General features: G+C 40.8%; 1 protein-coding gene across 1 annotated transcript in view; it reads left to right on the top strand.

Moving 5' to 3' along the window:
- Positions 1 to 19,666, top strand: part of LOC125903130 (protocadherin-15-like) — a 324,152-nt gene that overhangs the window by 155,286 nt on the left and 149,200 nt on the right. The window contains exons 5-9 of the mRNA XM_049599840.1: positions 1,930 to 2,090; positions 5,933 to 6,088; positions 10,342 to 10,461; positions 10,589 to 10,699; positions 12,837 to 13,007. Coding sequence (XP_049455797.1) covers positions 1,930 to 2,090; positions 5,933 to 6,088; positions 10,342 to 10,461; positions 10,589 to 10,699; positions 12,837 to 13,007 — 719 coding nt within the window. The remainder of the gene's footprint in view (positions 1 to 1,929; positions 2,091 to 5,932; positions 6,089 to 10,341; positions 10,462 to 10,588; positions 10,700 to 12,836; positions 13,008 to 19,666) is intronic.

Raw genomic sequence — 19,666 nt, 5'->3', positions numbered from 1 at the left:
TTGTCTGTCTCTATATGTCAACCCAGCGATAGTCTGGCGACCTGTCCAGGGTGTACCCTGCCTCTCGCCTAATGTCAGCTGGGATAGGCTCCATTCCCCCCGCAACCCCTAACAGGATAAGTGGTTATGGAAAATGAATGAATGAATGAATTAATTAATTGGCGAAAATACAGTATGATAATTATGTTTTCTTCTGTGTATAATCACCTGAAAATAAGAATCATATTATTATATTATTATTATTATTATTATTATTATTATTATATTTTTGTTACCTTAGTATGAGCCGTTTATGTCTACATAGGGAGCAGGTTCTTGGCTATGGAGATCTCCATGTTGCACTGTGTTTCTACAGTAGCCAAGGACAGACAAACCCAATACTGGCTCTAGATAGGGCCATTCGTGTTTTGGCGTTTTCGTAATGGTTCTTGTAGTTAGAAGCTCCTCAGTGATGAGCAGCATTGGAAAAAAAACACAAAGTTGTTAGGGTAAAACTGCATTATTCAGTGATTTTACCAGTCTAAATTACGAGGTCTGTTTGTTTGGGAGAGGAGGAGGAGACCTCTGCGGATAGTTCGGCTCACAATAAAACCTCCTAGACTTCTTGAATCTTAAGTTATCAGAGAAAAAGTCTAGGCTAACAGCCTGTTTGTTGCATGCCAAACAGCACCAGAGAATCTGATTTGCAATGTGAAACTGCTTTATTCATTTACTCATTGTCTGTTTGTTTTGGAGAGAAAGCGACCTCTGCAGATAATTTGGCACCAGCTAAAAACCTTTTAAGAATGAACACTGAAGGAATTCTAATCAGAAGTTTCAGCTGCTTCCAATCCTCACTAAATCTTACACACTTTTCCTTTAAAGGGATCATCTGCTGATTTTCAAGCAGGTCTGTGTTGCTGCTGTGTGGGGAGTGTGTGCAGATAAACAGTGTTAAAGCGCCCCCTGTGCTGCCTGCTCCCAGAGCTCCCCTCTTATCTGCCAACCAAAACTTGCTGGATGATTTACAGTGTGTCATTTTACATCATCTGGCAGATTTTTGCTCAGACAAACAGTGTTTGGCCTCCCCAAGTGCCAGCAACGCGCACATCTGAACACACTCCCCACAAAGCAGTAACACAGACCTGGTTGAAAATCAGTAGAGTATCCCCTTAAGTATGATTTTTTTTTTTTTTTTTTTTACACCACTGATCGCAATTGAAATACCTCATCACTGCTCCTCTGGATTTTCCTCTTTTTTCTTTCTTTCAGTGAACCACCAATTATTTTATAATTCCACTAAGTGTGACATTTAGGAGTCAAACAATCCTCAGATTTAACAGGCTTTTAGAGGGCTGTCCCAGAGGGCTGCTGTGGCAAAGTTTAATGAGTCACTGATTAAAAGCTGTGGAATATAACCCAGAAGTGTCGGTGCCCTCAAGGATGATAATTATCAATTTTTAAAGATTTGCCTATTTGAATAGTCTAGACAGATCTGTGGCATTATTTCCAAAGTCTTCTGGGGTTGTTGAATCGTCAGCGTGGGAGTATGTTTTAAAAATCATCTTATTTTTTATTTGGAAATAATAAAAAACAAGTTAAAAGACTAATGCAACTGTATCAGATACTATAAAACCTTGATTCAAAGAAGCTTCAGGGGGTCATTATTTAAGAAAATTGTGCTCCTCTTGTTTTTTATTTCTTTTCAATTGAGCTGATTGTTGGAGCAATATGACCTTCATTATCCAGTGTACTTGATTTTCAGCGTGACTTTACCACAACAAAACATTTTGTCAATGGGTAACAGGTCGTTTGAAAAACCACTTAATGTTTCATTTATTTTCCACCACCAAACTGATTTAATAACAAACTGTTGGAATAAAATGGTGATGGTGAATGGCCTTCAACAAGAGAGCCATTTATTAATTGAAGCGTGCTCTGGCTTTCCAGGTACAGTTTTGGTGGAAAATATGCAGATAAATGGCCGCGCCCAAGACCCAGGCAGAACCATCTCACTGACGTTGCTGGACAACTATGACTACTGGGTGATACTGGAACCAGCAAGACAGAGGCTCTACCTCAACAGCACCGGCCGCGTTCTGGACAGAGATGTGAGTACAGGAATAAAGATGGTGATCTGTGGTGAGAAACTAGGAAAAATTTCAAAAGAGGTTTGAAATTGTTTTAACTTCTTGTGCTCATAATATGGAGAAGAAAATCAGCTGTATCACAGGAAGTAGCTCATGAATAGTCATCAGTTTTCTTAGGACTTCAGAGCATTTAGTTTATGCCTTACAACATGAGAACACGATACACAGGCCTGTCATATCTCTGTTTATATGATTATAACATCAGTCTGATACCTGATTGAGTGTTAGCCACTTATTTCTGATCCAGTTGAGAACGAACATATTTTAGTTTTCGGCTATGTGGACTCTTCTTGATTTAGCTTTTCCAATACAATACAATTTATGATCTGAATTTCTTTGCTTAAGCCAATACATCATTTACCCTCATATTTGTTGTTTTACTGACAAACTACCACATAACTTGAAGAAGCACCTGCACACACTGATGATCAGAAACCTTGACGAGATGCTAACTTGCCAAAATCCTGGTTTCTTAAGACTGCTCCAGCTAGCATATCAAGGTTTCTTTAAAGCAGGATACAGGGTGATGCAGGACAGTGTTTCCTCTAGGCCAGGGGTCAGCAGGAATCAATACCTAGCCTAGTGAGGGACCTAGTGAGGCGAACTGGCCACCGCTATTTATGTTCGCCAAAATTTAGGAGAAGGCACCAGGGTGTAAATGTACCTCACACACTTTGGTTGACAGAATGTGTAAAGAGGCCTACACCAATGAAAAATTAAAATGTCAAAAAAAAAAAAAGAATTCATTTCCATATACACTAGATTTTTGTCAAAGTCACATAGAGCCTCTTGAGAGGAGCTTAAGTGCCTCATGTGGCTCCAGAGCCGCAGGTTGCCTACCCCTGCCTACCCCTTCATATCAGCATCAATTAGATCCACTGCAGAGCACTTTTAATAAAGAAAATGTGTCACCTTTAAAGCTGGTTTGCCTAGTACTCTCATTTTTTCCGTCTTCCAAAACAGTGGTGAAGAACACCAGTAGCAAATGCAGGGAGTTGAGTTTTTATCAGCATGGAGAACAGCAAGGGCAAAACAGCATCACCAGTATGTTTTAACTGTGTACTCCCTGGTGTAGCTCACCTAAAAACATGGAAAATGAATCCATCAGCACTTTAGCATGTTGTTTACAACATGAACTAACCATAGACACTTTGTCTCTTCGCCTTATTCATGTACTCTACTACACTATAATGGTTACTAAGTGTTATCTTTAATTTTGGCATTAAAAAAATATTTTTTTGGCATTGCAGGGGCCACCAGACCTTCACAATTATAAGGGAAACATTTCAGGATATGGTGTTTACATGCACAAGACATAACCAGGATACTCTTTTTGTGTTGCACTGTCACTTTGCCCTTTTTTTGCAGTTCTTTGTCATCTTTCATGCTTACAAACAGTGAACAGATAAGGAAGGCGATAAATTAAACTTGTCATGTGAGATAGCCTAGATTAGCATTTTGCAAATTTGACTGACTAGTCCATAGCCATTGGTAGCTTTGTCACCTTCTACCTATGCCAATCCTCAATGCCTATGTGCAGTTTCACAGACTGACCACGTCAGTGAGTAGAAAAACGTGGGACAGACAGAATGACACACTGACAGTTTCCATGATTATGTACAGCATACCATACCATGACTTAGTCATACCAAAAATTAGAAGAAAAAAACATTGGGCCACAGGGGGAGCCACAGCGATCAGTCGCATTTTAGCCATTTTTAAGCATTTTTCTGTTGTTATAGCGCCACCCAGTTGCCAATCAGAGTTAAATTTCTCCAGTCACCTTGAGGCGTCCTGTTCTACATATCTACCAAGTTTAGTAAAAATCGATATGGCGGTTAGGCCTATATAAGAAATTAGCTCTCTAGCGCCCCCATTTTGTTTGATGGGGTCAATAATGGAGGGGTCCCCTCAGATTATGTGTGGTCATATGCCTACAAAGTTGCGTGTTGATCGGTGAAACCCTTGAGATGTTATACACCTTTATGTGATGAGCCACGCCCTCCGCAATATTCATTGCCTTATAGAAGCTCAGTTTTAGTAAGTTTTCCAACTTTTGCCAAGAGGCAACTTTAGATATTGGTCCCTAGATTATGTTCACCGAGTTTCATGCAGATCGGTCAAACTTCCGAGGAAGAGATCGATTTGAAGTGTTTTCAAAAAATTCAAAATGGCGGGAAATCTATATAACCGGAAGTTATGGGTTCTTGAGGCAAATTTGTTCCTCATGAGGAGAGGCATCTCTGTGCAAAGTGTCATGTCTCTATGACATACGGGGCATGAGATATGCCCATTCAAAGTTTGCAATATCAATCGGTTGCTATAGCGCCCCCCTTTGGCCAATTGATGTAATATTGCTTCATTCACATCCTCCCATGACCCTCTACCACTGTGTTAAATTTCACATGGATTGACCAAGTCAGTGAGGAGAAAAACGTGGAACAGACACAGACACACACACATAGAGTTTTCGTCATTATATAGTATAAGATAAGATAATAGCAATCATGTCAAAATTACCAATACAATAAGGCAATTAATCTTGATTCTGACCAGTTGTTGTTACAGTAACCGTTTAATCACCACTATTTCCCCATTGCTCCTTGTTTAATAACACATTTTTATTCATGATGGGGTTTTTTTTAACTGTTGTTTTGCTACAAACTGAGTTAGCGGTCAGTGGTCTCAGTGTAGCATGATAATTCACCCATAGCGCTAAATACTGAATAGTAAGTGAATGAATAAATGCAGACGCTGTCTCTACGTCTGTATGTAATGTGTTCAGTTCTCGAGGGTATCCAGAGAACCTGCAGTGAATACAGATCAGTCTAAGTGGTACAGTATAGGATATGAGGTGTAGGGAGCACTGGGTGTTAAGTGTTGTGACTGCTGTGGGAAAGAGGCTGTATTTGACGTGTGTGGTTAGGCACTATAGGGAGGGAGCTATACATAAAGCTGCTAATGGGAAATCGCCGAAATTATGGCCAATTAACAGGAGACATGACAATACTGGAGGAGCACATGGAAGTCAAACCCCTGCGAGTGAGAAGGAGAGAGGGGAGGGAGACGCTAACCAGGCTGCATTACATCACTACTGTTTCTAAATTCAGAGGATGTCTGACAAGTAGCGGTGGCAAGGAGACAAGCTGCTGTTGTCCAATATACATTTTAAACAGAACATGGCACAAGGCTCGCAGCTCTCTGTTTGATCAGACATTTTAAGAATTTATTACATGTAATATTCAAAAAGCAAAATCAGACTGCGCAGTCCAGCTTGAAATTAACAAACACAATAGCAGTGATTTGTTTGTACTAATACTATCCAGGCAACGTGATTAACAAGACTGAAGGACAGTTTTGTTTGGATATTTCATCCAGACTTTGGTAGACTCAGTCAGGATAAAATCAGTGTTAGAATACTGTTCACCAAAACATACGGTGATTTAAGTGAATTGGTTCAACCCTGGTGGATGCTGGTAAACATGTTTTTATCAAAGCCTCTTTCACCTCTTTCTCATTACTTCGAGCATCATTCGTGCCCATTGTTTATTTGCTGTATTGGTTCGATAGCTTGTTCATTGTAGGGACCTGAAACCCATGAAGGTCGGTGCAGCTCTTATTTTACCATCTCAGACAAATATTGTTCTCCAGAAAACAATAATACACTTATATGCAACAATAATACACTTATACCTGAGTCATAATAAGGTCAAGTGCAGGTCTGTATGTTTGAAGATAGGACATTAGAACATAAATAAACACTTTCATTGTACGTCAATAACCTGTCCTTCTCTTTCTCTCAGCCTCCCAACTACATCACCACCATTGTGGTTCAGGTCCAGTGCACCAACGAGCTGGTCGGTACTGTCATTTTGCACGAGGTACGGATCGTTGTGAGGGACAGGAATGACAACACCCCTCGGTTTCAGCAGCCACGCTACTATGTTGCAGTGAACGAGGTAAGGGAGCGACGTTGCAGGATTTGTAACTCGACACATTTGTGCCAAATTTCAGTGTTTGCTTCAGCTTCTTTTGATTTTTTCTGATTGCACAAGTTTTTGTTAGCTTTGAAAAATGAGCAAATCCTAGAGAAAATTGGTGTGGTTTATGTGTTGGGTTCAGCCCATTCATCACAGTGTCCCTGAGTTGGTTCCACAAAAGGAGGGCACAGTGTCATGCGTTACTGTCTGCCACAGAATCGTTTTTTTGACAGTACCAGTGGGGTCACCAGAGCTCTCAAATCCAGCATAGAATTGCTTTGAATCTGAGCCCACTGGTGCCAACTGTTCAAATATTGTTGAGAAACTTCTTCTAGTAAACTACACATTATTGTTGGGTCTCGGTTTTGGTATTTAAAGTTAAATATCTTTTACCACATTTCTGTACAATATATTTTTCCAACATTGAGTGTGTTTACAATGATTACCTGTTTATGAGCCAGTCTGCGATGCCAGGGCTCAGCATGGCTGGTGTCTGGTCCCTGCTTGCTGCTTGGCACACACGGCACCTGACTCTGATTCCTGTCCTTGTGGATGGTGGGCCCATAGGATGGTGGCCCCGGTGTCTCCATACCGATCAAGGTACTCATAGTCCAAATGTGCCACATGATCGACGTCCTCTTGAAAGTGGGACCACTTTACCTTGGGGGACTACTATGTGCTTTTAGCCTTGGACAACACAACTCCTAGGATCGCAGGGACATGCAAACCCCTCCACCACATTAAGGTGCCAGTTACCCCAAATATGATTATGACCTGGGTAGGGCTACAACAATTAGTTGACTAATCGATGACTAATTGACTATTAAAATAATCTGTGACTATTTTAGTAGTTGACTAATCGGTTTGAGTCATTTTTCATAGAAAAGTATTATAAAAGTACTCCAAAATACTCTTATTGCAGCTTCTAACGTTGAAATATTGGCAGCTTTACACACTCTCCCATGACATTGAACTAAAACCCTTTAGCGTGAGTACGAAACAAGACATTAGAGACATAATTTGGGGTTTGGGAGAGACAGACCGACATTTTTTAACATTTTAACACATTTTTCAATGAAATGATTTGTCGACTAATCGAAGAAATAATCGACAGATTAGTTGACAATGAAAATAATCATTAGTCGCAGCCCTAGACCTGGGTAGAGATGGGGTGAGGAGCACAGCCATCTGGAGGGAGCTCGGAGTAGGGACGCTGCTCCTTCGCATCAAAAGGGATGACCCCTTTCGATAATGGGTGGTTCGGGCATCTGATCAGGATGCCTCCTGGGTGCCTTCCATTAGAGGTGTTCCAGGCACGACCCACTGGTAGAAGCCCCCAGGGTAGAACCAGACCATGCTGGAGGGATTACATATCTCATCTTGTCTTGGAACGCCTTGGGGTCCCCCAGGAGGAGCTGGAAAGCATTGCTGGGGAGAGTGACGTCTGGGGTGCCTTGCTTGGCCTGCTGCCCCTGCGACCCGGCCCTGGATAGTGGATGAAAATGGATGAATGGATGTTTAATGAACACAGAGAAATTGTGTTGTGCGTTTTCTCTCTATACATGAAAAATACTGGTTTCCCAGTTACTGATTACTGTGGTCAGTTTGCACAGGCACCTGTGATGCTTACAAAAACAAACCAGCAATGGGAGATGAGAGCGACAGAAAATATGAGACACTTCATTGTACATTTACCACCACTTGACAGCCTAACTGCTAATTCCTCTGATCACCAACAGCTGTCTGCTCTGAACACTGACCTCCGTCTCCCTGTTTCTCTCTGTCTCTCAGCCGTACACAAACTCTATACTAAGCTAACATTATTCTTGAAAGGAGCTTATGTTACACTTCTCTCATATTACTGTCATCTACACCCGTGCCAGACTGTCAATGTCACTATCACTGCGTAGGAAAGGGAGCAGTGGATGAGAATACACAGCCTCTTTCATTACCAAAAAACTTTCTTTCTTCATTGCTCCACAAGTGAGGTTATTCATGCCCATGTAAACACACTCACTGTTACTAGAACAGCATTTTAATGCACCACTTCCCTATAAGATATAACAGTCAAAGTATCTGTTCTTTTTTTCTAAAGTTTGTACATTTGGTAAATCTAGTATGTATTTATGCAAACTTATGGGTCAGAAGAGTTATTTAGTTTCATGCAAAAGTGTGGGCGCTGCTGGTCAAAATTTCATTTACTGTGAATAGTTAAGCAAGTAGGAGATGACCTGATTTCCAAATGACAGTATGTTAAAGATGACACATTTCTTCAATATTTTAAGCAAGATAAAAAAAAATAATTTCAATAATTTACAGTTTTAAAATGACAAAAAAAAGGAAAAGGGCCTGAAGCAAGAGTTGGGGCAGCCTGCATGGTCAGTGCTTGGTAGTGCCCCCTTTGGCAAGTATCTCAGCCTCTAAAGTTTTTGGAACCAGCAAAGAGTCTTTCAGTTCTTGTTTTTTGCCCATTGCCCTACAAAAGGTTTCTAATTCTGCGAGATTCCTTGGCCGTCTTGCTCTTTTGAGGTCTATCGACAAATTTTCAATGCTGTTTAGGTCGAGAGACTGTGAGGGCCTCGGCAGAACCTTCAGGTGTACCTCTTGAGGTAGTCCATTGTGAATTTCGAGGTGTGTTTAGGATCATTGTCCTGTTGTAGAAGCCATCTTCTCTTCATCTTAAGTTTTTTTTAAAGATGGTATGATTTTGGCCTCCAGATCTTGCTGGAATTTAACTGAATCCATTCTTCCCTCCACTGGTGAAATGTTCCCTGTTCCATTGGCTGCAACACAAGCCTGATCAATTCACCCCTGTGCTTTTTTATGAAACTCTGCACCCTTTTTTCTCCCAAAAAATAACTTCTGACATTGCGTCCAAAAAGATCTATTTTAACTTTATCAGTCCATAAGACCAAAAAGCAACAGGCTTGTTTCGATGTTTGCTTTAAAGTTCGAATGCTGAATTTTGTGGTAAGGATGCAAGAAAGGTTTTCTTGTGATGACTCTTCCATGAAGGTCATATTTATTCAGGTGTCGCTGCACAGTAGAACAATGCACCACCACTTCAGAGTCTGCTAAATCTTCCCGCAGGTCTTTTGCAGTCAGACGAGGGTTTTGATTTGCCTCTCTTGTAAAGTTTTCTTGTTCCTCCAGAACTCAACTTGACATGGACAGTTCCTGTTAACCACAATTTCTTAATTACAATATTACAATATTATAAACACTTCACTATTTTCTCAAAGCCTTTTCCTGCTTTGTGGGCATCAATTATTTTAGTATTCAGAGTGCTAGGCAGCTGTTTAGAGGAGCCCATGGCTGCTGATTGACAGGACAAGGTTTCAGGAGTCAAAGTATTTATAAGCTTTGAAGTTTGTATTACTTGGCCTTTCCTAACAATGATTGTGAACAAGCCTTAGCCCTAACAAACCAATTAAGTTGTCTGAAAGGTGTCTTGGGGTGCCTTTCCATGGTGCTCCTTTTCTTTTTTCACTCTAATATTGTACAAAACAAAAATAATCTTGCTTAAAATGTTGAAAGCATGTTTCATCTTGCCTTGTGGAAATCAGTCCATCTTCTACATACTTAACTATTCACTGTAAAGTAAATGTCGATCATGGGCGCTCAGACTTTTGCATGCCACTGTACAAGTCTTATGAGAACCAGATAGGACAACCTTTTTTGCCTCCAAAACAAACCTGCATCACCTGCCCTGATTTAAAACAATGCATCTTCTGACTTTACAGTTATGTGTTTTAAGACTTTAAGACTATATTTCCCTGCTGAGTCCTGGACAACAACTTTCATCTCCATTGTTCCCACATTGTGTACATCGCGTGTTTGGAATTCCTGTCACAGTGGGTTATCATAGCCATATGCAGCAGCCCCAGCAGTAGAGTGAGTCATTCTACGTTGCTGTCAACTTCTCCCCTGAACAAGCCCTCCTGCCCACTGCCTGGTCCTGTGGACTTTTTCTGAGGGCTCAGGGGAACAGCAGTGGTTCTCATACTTACTTTTTATTATTCTGTCAGCACTGTGCGTAAGCCTTCAGACTACTGCTGACTGCAACATTTCCCCGTTTTGATTTTCTTTTTTTCTTTTGGTATACTAATGGGCTGGAGTGGCAACAGTAATAGCTAAATGCATGGGCTCTCTGCTGTAAGTAGATGTTAAACTCACAGGGGGCTGCTTGAGCTGTTGACTTTTCATTCTCCCTGCTCATATTTTTCCTCTAGCTCACACCAGTTGGAACCACCATTTTCACTGGCTTCTCAGGAAATAATGGAGCTACGGACATTGACGACGGGCCAAATGGACATATAGAATACGGCATCCTTTACAACCCCAATGACCCGGTATATGGACAAGTCACGCCATGATAAACACCCTCTACACCATTGTAAATTTCCTCAACAACCAAGACTTATTGCTCCCATCCGCCTTTCCTTCTGTCTTATTATATCGACTTTGTTTTTCTTTCAGGCATCTAACAGCACAGTCAGTGTCGCAAACACCCTTTCAGGACACATTATTCTGGCAGAGAGGCTAAACTATGAGGAGAGAACTCGCTACCTGGTTTTGGTCCAAGCCAATGTAAGTGAGCTAATCTGCACAAGCACAATCACTTTTGATTCAGTGTCAACAGGTCAAAAATAGGCTTTGATTTTATACATTTCATTGAGTGTGTCTACCTCAGCTTTGACCTTGAGGGTAAAGAACTCTTCAACGCCACAAAATATTCACTAGCAGCAGCTGTATTCACAAATTTTCATTCGGAGTGTGGAATGGGAGCACTCAAGGACCTGTTTTTTCCCTGGCCTAAGAGGGTTACTGTGTTTCTTCCGTATTTCAAACCTTTCAGTTATTTTAGGGTTTTAGGAGGCGGATGTTTTGAACATGAAGTCAGTAGTTTGCTGCTTCAATGACTCAGGTCCTTACACTGCATAATTTCTATTCCTGAGTGCAGCTTTAAAGCAAGATCTGGTGTATATTCTCTTTTTTTAAAAAAAAAATGTACTCATCATTCAGCAAGCCATCCTTTTCATTTTCAGTTTCACCAATCATAAAAGGGATTCTTGTTCCTTTTTTACATATTAGTAAGATGCAATTAGAGATTTTTCAGTAACCAGTCAGTGTAAGGACATCACACAAACAAGCTGTTTAACTCACACTTAACTAATACTAATTCAGTGATTGCTCACAGTCAGCAATATTAAGATGAGAGGATTGAACCTTCCAAGGTTTCATTGCTACTTGATTGAAGCTGTCTTTGAGGCATTCTAAGAAAACTGTCTGCAGCCTACAGTGGAACAGCTGTGCATATCAGATGTAATTATGGATGTATAATTATATATTTTACTTGAGGGCATGACTTTTCCTTCACACTCTTCACAGGGCTACATATCTAAGAAAATACTGTAAAACAAGCACCCGTAATGATGCCACTAGAGTTACAGTGAAGGCAGTTGTATGCTTTTTCTCCAGGCTTTACCCGAAGCCATTAGGCAGTCGATGTCTGTTGACCAAGAGTCACCGCAAAGCCACTGGTCCAGAATTTGACTTTAACTAGAGAAACAGTTCTGGATGTTTCAAAGCCTTCTGCTTTCAAAGCTAGGAGTCTTGATATACAGAATCTCTCTTTAGAAGAAAAAAAGCATCTCACATCATTATATTCACTTTCAAATCACTGACTAATTATCCTAACAAGCAGCGGCCAGATATTACACTCTATACTTTAAAATGGAAGTACTGCAGGACAGATGATAATTCGGCAGTCAACAACATGTCTCCAATTCTCTCCATTTCCTGCATGAGGGAGCAAAAGACTTCAACCCTTTAGCCCGACAAGAGGTCCTTCAGGGAGATTTCATTTTCTCTTGCAAGAGGACGTCAGAGTAGAGAAAGAAGGAAGACATGGTATTTACTAGAACTCTGCGCTGCTTGTGTCAAGAGTTCAATTACACCAACAGCGCCAATCTTTGAAGTGCTGTGCTGTTCACTTCTCAGGGTACCACTCTGGGAAGCAACAGCACCACAAGGGGAAATCTTTAAGGGTAGCGGCTGAAAAGATATGTTTTATTGCCAAGCATTATTTCCTTAAGAAGGAAAGGTTTAGTAGAATGCAGAGGAGACGTGCTGTTCCATTTGGTTTGAGAAATGTTGGGCACGTTGTTTGCATCATAACTATTCAAGTACATGGACAAGAGGGAGCCTTAAAACTGGAGTTCAAGTTGACAAGCTCTCTACAAAGGATATACTTTTATAATGTAAAAATATTGTAGTCAACAAACCATTTGTTAGAATGTTTTTCTTAAATTGTTCCTTAAAGCCAACTTTTAAATTGTTCATTTGTCTATCTTTTTTACATATATTTTCCATATTGCATTAAGGCTGTTGTTTTGTAGCATTTGTTGTTGTGATCACACAGTAAAATTATTTATATTTTTACTGCAGAAAATATTTTAATAATGTTCAATGTGAAGCATAAGAAAATATGTTCCAGTGCCCTTTCCTTCAACCAAACAAACGAAGAATGAAAACAGAATTAATGCTCTCCGTGAGCTTCCATAACGTCCACCCCTGTAATATATGCTGAACATCTTCAGAGATCTGTCATAGTTTAACATGGTATATTGATTTAAGCCAGAGCAGTGTGTAGCCATAGTGCACAACGCAACAGTTCACCTGGGAGATGGAAGGTTTGAATTGAAATCATTTGTTCATCCTCCAGGACCGAGCTCCGTACCCGCCTAACAGACGAACAGCTACTACAACTCTGACTGTGGACGTTCTGGACGGGGACGACTTGGGCCCCATGTTCCTGCCTTGCATTTTGGTGAACAACACCCGCGACTGCAACCCCCTCACTTATCGTGTTGCCATCCCTGAATTCACTGAACCGGTAAGAACCAGGCAGACAGGAAAGTGTGAACACGCTGCTGCTCCACAAGGTCATTTTCACAGAATTCCTCCTCTTAATAGTATGTGCATATTTCTGTTTTCATGCATGCGGGTTGTGCTTTCATCTGTCATCCTGTGTGTGCATGGTGCCACATAATTCAGATATGTGATAAATTTGTGCTGCGTATGTATATCCCTGCTAAATGTCTGACCGTGCTACACCTGTTAAATAGCCTAATTGTCCCCTTACACCTTGTTTTTGCCTCCACACCTGGAGGCAGAGTAAGCTTTGCTGTTTTGTCTCAGCATGGTAATTCCAGGGGCATTTTCTGGTCTGTTGGACCAGCAATTAGAGCTGAAGGCTGAGTTGACCTGGGATGACAGCCAAACGCCACTGGAATTCATAGAGGCAAGAAAAATAGAGAGTGAGATGGTGTGGCAGCTGAGATAAATAGTCTGAGGTGGTGCACCAACAGAAATTATATGTATATCTGTAAACAGTTGATCTATTTCTAAAGAAATGTATATCTACTGTGTATTTCTGTGCATGAAAAGGTTGGACTGTACTGAATTATGGTATCGGATTAGACCAGTGAAAATGCATGTATTTGAGAGGTTTTGAGCATATGACTGGATAAATAAGATTTAGGCTATTGTGTCCTTATTGTTATTATTTGCTTAAATCACTGAACTTAACAGACCTATATTTGGGACAGGCGTCCATATTGGACCTTTAATTCCTTTACATGAAACTGTTACTCAACTAAGACGGGAAATACAATCAACATATTCTGGACACATATTCTGACTTTATGACAGCTTCAGAGAAAGAAAGTCACCACTTGTTTTTTGAGATGCCTGTAAATCTGAATGAAATAAGGTCTTCTCTGGTGCTCAGAGTATCAGTAAAATAAAATGAACTGTTTCCATGGAGGCATGCATGGGGGAAAAAAAAGGTGTTTTCACATTTTCAAGGTAAAAGAGCATGACTAATTGATACAGACAAATGATCATTTTGTGGGTGAAGTATTGCTTTACAAAACAATCTCACTTTAAGGTTCATTTAATACTGTTCTGGAGCTTTTGCTCATATCACATGATCCTCATCAGTAGATGGAGTCTGAACAGTTGCCATCGAAATAGAGAAGTATTAACTTTTCATGATTCAGAGGATGTCTTGGATAGGGCTGCCCCCGACTAAGAATTTTCCTGGTCAACCAGTAGTCGTCATTTAGGGCCATTTGTCGATTAGTCGCCAGCGTGTTTGTGATATTAATTTAATTATTAGTTTATATATTTTGGGCGGGGCAACACAATGGTTTGAGTTGAAGGTGTGAGAAAGAATAGTATCAGTAACATTGTTAACACTGTGCTACATTACAGAGAAATACAAAACCGTACTAATGAACCTTCATTAATATAGGCCTATATTTTATCTACAAGTGCACGTCACACACTGAGCGAGCCACCTGTTTTTGACGCTGTGGGCAAAGCAGTAATGATTGTGCTAAGTGGCTAATGGGCATGTAGCTACTGACATGTTTCAGATGATACGTCATGTTTGTAGTCGACCAATGAAGATGAGTTTACATATCACCTTGGGTTCGTCCTTCACCTTCTCAAAATGATCCCACACTTTGGATTTCCTGCCCGACATGTTATTAACTAGCCTGTGGAATAACCGCAGGTACCAGCCCTGGAAATTAATGTGACTCCTGTCTGACTGCTGAGTAAATACCTCCTGTGTCTGTCCTTTCCAATTAAATTCATTTAATTCATTTTGACAAGGCGCAGCTCCTTTCTGGTACCATTTGGTCAACTATTAGGAGGCAGCCCTGGTCTAGGACTCCTCATAAAAGTTGAGCCTGTTTATTTTTGATCTTGGAAACAGAGGCTGACAAAACAATCTCAGCTCTTACTTGCTTGTTCTGGGGGTTACAACAGTGTAACACAGTCCTCATCAGCAGTCTAGACTAGACGAGAGTGGACTGTGTTGAACTGAATTGAATTGGATTGGACTGGAGTAGTCTGGATTGGATTTGATTGGATTTACTGGACTTGACTGAATTGAGGTTGGCATCATGTTGTCCTTAGAGTAGGAACGTTTGAATCTTAGCCCGGCTCCTTTGTGTGTGAAGCTTGTATGTTTTCCGCATCATCACATGAGTCTCCTGACTGCTCCAGTTCCCTCCAACAGTCCAAAGGCACTGTAGAGGTGTGAATTGGAAACTCCAAATTGCCCAAAGGTGTGAATATTCTTGTCTGTGTTTTCGCTCTCGATCAACAAAAAGTCTTTTATTTTGTCAACCTGCCAGTATATTTTTTTCTCTGTTTTAGGCAGTATGTTATTAATGTAAAAAATTACTTTTATGTCAAAGCATTTTAGTTTTTTAATATATGGAAATGCTCTACAAATAAGTGCCAAGTTATTTTATTGTTTTTGTTAATTGTAGCTTGGCAGCCCAATTTATAGTTTCACTGGCACCACCAAGTGAAGCGTGATGAAATTATTGTATACACATATCTGAGAATGCTGCTGAAGCAGTTATGGGAAAAGGCTGCATTGAGTGTGGGTTAAGTGTACTGGCTTGACATATTTTGAACAGGAGAGTTGAAGTGAATTGAACTGAACTGAAAGAGAGATTAAATAACACAAAAGCCTGCAATAATGTCACAATGGGAGCTCCATAGATTGGTTGAGAAAATCAAATGTTGTAGATTGATGCCTGGAGGGAGAGAGGGAGTATTAAAAAAAATGTATGCAGTATAACTTATCGTGTGTGTGCGTGTGTGTCTGTAGCTGTGGTTAAGGGGAAGCTGCCATAGTGAGTCACAGTTGTTTGTCCAGACTTTCAATTCAGAGTTTGCCCATGTAATGTATAATTTATGATAAAAGGTTTGCAGACTGCTAAGTATGCAGGACCTGGGAGCACCGGCTGCACACACCAAAGCTTTTTTCATTGGTGTGAGAAAATGTTGGCCTTTCTCCCTGTCTTATTGCTTTTTCCCTTCTGAACATTGCATGGTTTCATCATGCCAAAGCTTCATACCAGTGAGGTCTGATGTTACAGTGATGGCACGTTCTCCTTCACTCTACAGTGACATCTCTCTCAATAGGTTGTTTCTTACACATTTAGGAATATTGTCAGTGTGTATTGAGTCTGTTTCATTACATTTACCTCCTATGTTCGTTCTTTTACTCTCCTTAAGCAGTGTGCAATTTAATTTCATAACAGTTTTTAAGGAATGGCCTACATCAGCTTTGCAATTTTCAGTCAGTTTTTTGCTGGTCTTTGATTTTTCTCCATTCTGCAGTGTAACCATTATGCTAACATGTCTGTCCACGGGGAGATTTGTCTTCTCATAATTGATGAGTGTATTGTAATTAATCACAATGGCTAGACAGGCATTATTAAGTTGATCTGTATTTATTTTTTGCCCTGGGGGGATATAATGTAGGCTCTGGAGTCCCCCGGATAATGACTGCTGGAGGAGGGTATTATAGCTAATCATCATTGTGCAGAGCTAGGGGGATTTGATTTAGCGCACCTCCAGACATTGTAAAAGCGAGAGGGCTGGTTAGGGAGGGGTGTAAGGATTACTTCAGAGCTGAGGGATATAAATATACCCCCTCAGGGAGGGATTCTTCCTGCCAGAGAGCTGTTAGCCATGTGCCTGTCTACGCTAAGGAAGTTTAGCACAGGCCTCTCAGCATAGTCACAGATACTGTATCAGCCATATGGAGGCATTGTGCATGAGGAGAGGTATTCTTAAATGTGATGTGCTAAACATATTCCCACTTAGCCATATGTTGTTGCGAAAGTGTCGAGGTAGAGCCGGGTAATTAGTGCTGATGTTGTCTGAGTATGCATGAGCAGGAAAAGTAGCCTACAGCACCACAAACAGATTAGCCTTGATGTGCAGCTCTATTAGGCATATTTAGAAACAGGCTGATGAGAAATAGATCTAATAGCACTGGCTCATTAATTAAATATCCTAATAATTGTCCAGTTTGCTATGGATTATGACTGCGAAGGCACTGGCCTACATCAGGAATGTGGTTCTTTAATTAGATAGCAGAGCAATTATTTTTACGTCTCCGTGCCAATGACAGCTGTGGCCTGGGGCATTATGTTTTTATGTTGTCCATCTGTTTGTATGTCCGTCCCATTCTCTTGAAGGCGGTATCTCAACAACGCCTGGAAAGAATTTCCATGAAATTTGGAGTCAGGGATGAACTGATTAGATTGGGGGCTTCAAGGTCTTTTAGGCCAAGGACCCTTTAGCTGAAGAAGAGACGAAGCAGTGACCCCTTACTACATATATTCTGAGTTGCACTTGAGAAAATTGTCAGAATATTTTTGGTATTTGCTTGTATCTGCTAAGTCAGCAGCGGTTATGGCATGACTAGGTGCTTTAGCCTTCCCCTCTGCACTTTTGCTAGTGGTTTCTGACCTGGACAAGGAAGTAGGGGCTAGTCCCAATACCCCCTCTTGGACCTACCCCTACATTTGCGCATTCCCGCGAGGGGTAGGGGTGTCCTTTTTGTGTGTAGGGGTAGGGGGCATAACGAGGGGTAGTGGGTATGAAACTAGCCCTTCGGAGCGAGGGTTTTCAAATGCTGCCCTGCCAGGGAGGGGTAGACGTTGCCATGGCTACCACCGAGCAAGAGACGGGGGAAAAAGTTCATACATAGCTAACATTACTGTTGTCAGGTTGCTTGTAAGCTAGCTAGCTAGCTCGCACTATCTGGCATCTGTCATCTGTCCTGTTCTGCAAAATTGTCGGATTTTTCACATTACGATAACACGCCAGCTAGTATAACAATGCTGCCTTGTAATGTTAGCTGGTTAGCTAGCTATCTAGCTAGCAGAAGTCCCCTGTCATTTGTTGTTCATCAAACAAAGCATGATGAATAATGCAAACGCGGGCGGTAGGATGAACTCAACTGGAGACTCCATTGTAGATGCAGGTTGGAAATGTAGATGGCTCGCAGCTTCCTGTTTAAAATAGTTATATATGCATGGATGTAATCTACGCGGTGACATAGTGAGTGGTGTTCCAATTCCTAGGGAAAGATTTCAACCCCTACCCCTCACTGCTTAATTTCGAGGGCCAAGGGGTTATGGGCAATGGCTAGGGGTAGGGCCAAGGGCTAAGGGGTAGTGGACAAGGGGGGGTACTGGGATTGGGCCTTAGTCTCTTGCTTGATAAGTTACAAAATGATCCCTTGTGGCTCACAACAATGTCTGTATGCTTGTAATAATAATTTTGATATAGTCAGTGGGTCAGTCTTTCAATATTAAATAACTGTTAGAGCTGGCCTCACTGTTACGGATATGTGCAGCACAGTGATTAAACATTAGCTAGGCCACTTGATTGCAAAAGGATCCAAGGGTAACAGTTAGTCTATCATTAATGTTTTGTACTGTGAATTAAATGTTTTCATGAATCATTATCTTTGCTCAAATATTGGATTCATGTTAATGTGTATTTTCAGACTTATTTTAATTTTGGGGGAACATTTTTATTTATCAAACAATAATTTAGCGTCCTACCCTGCAGCAACTCTGATAACTCTCTGTTAAAGACCCATGGATTAGATTGTGGAGCTCAAAGGCCAATGTCACTGTGACCCTGCGCCAGTCTCATTCTCGGGAACGTGACATCTCAGGAACACCTTGAGGGAATTTCTTCAAATTTGGTACAAACATTCACTTGGACCCAGCAGTTTAGTGATTAGGGTGGTGTTCAGAGATCAAGGCCACTGTGACCTCACAAAACAAGTTTTTTTGGCCATTAAAGAATTAATAATGTGACAAAATTGCTCACAAATGTCTAACAGGATAAAATAATGAAATGATGACATTTTATATCCAAAAGTTTCAGGGTCAGCTTCACTGTGATGCCATAATGTTCTGCTTAAACACTTTTCTGGCCACTTCTCAACCTCAGAACTCAGGAACAGAAGGGGAGACATTTGGTAAGATACGGAAAGTAATGACACTATCTTGGGTGACAAACTTGAAACTGTGATAACTGTATAGATCGTCTGTGCTGCCGGATTGGAGATGTCTGCAAAGTATCCAGTTTTCGATATTGTAGCTGTCTGGATTGTCTGGACAATTGTCCATTGATCATTGTCTGGACAGGCATGGATGTAAACTGCAACTTGACTGATTGGTGGAGGCATACAACTGCAAGGCTGTAATTATTTGTATTATTGTCTTTTCTTTTTTCAAGTCCTAATATTCAGTCTTTAAGAATGCCCAATCGCTCTCCCATCCCCTTCAAAAGCATAAAACAGTTTAATGAGGCAGGAAAAGAGTTCAGGGCACCTTCTCTATAGAGCTGTTTTTATCTGGGGGAGCACAATTTAAAGTGAGATACAACACAATGCATAAAATTATACAGCAGCCATACTGATATACTGCACACACAATATGTTTTGCAGAGCTGATGATATCCTTTCTAAGTGGAATTTTCCACTTCATAAGACACCGAAATTCCTGTCTTTGCATAATGATGCACTCAATGTTATTTTAGGAGACAATATCTGTGCGACTATAGGATACAACTACACAGTCAACAGAAAATGAACAGATTTGCATTTGATTGTGTCGCTGTGTTGTTGACTTGACTCCCCCTCCCTCCCTTCCT

The sequence above is a fragment of the Epinephelus fuscoguttatus genome, linkage group LG16 (assembly GCF_011397635.1).
Source record: "Epinephelus fuscoguttatus linkage group LG16, E.fuscoguttatus.final_Chr_v1".
NCBI classification, from domain to species: domain Eukaryota; kingdom Metazoa; phylum Chordata; class Actinopteri; order Perciformes; family Serranidae; genus Epinephelus; species Epinephelus fuscoguttatus.
The sequence above is the reverse complement of the archived record's forward strand: the minus strand, read 5'-3'. Positions and strand labels throughout refer to the sequence as shown.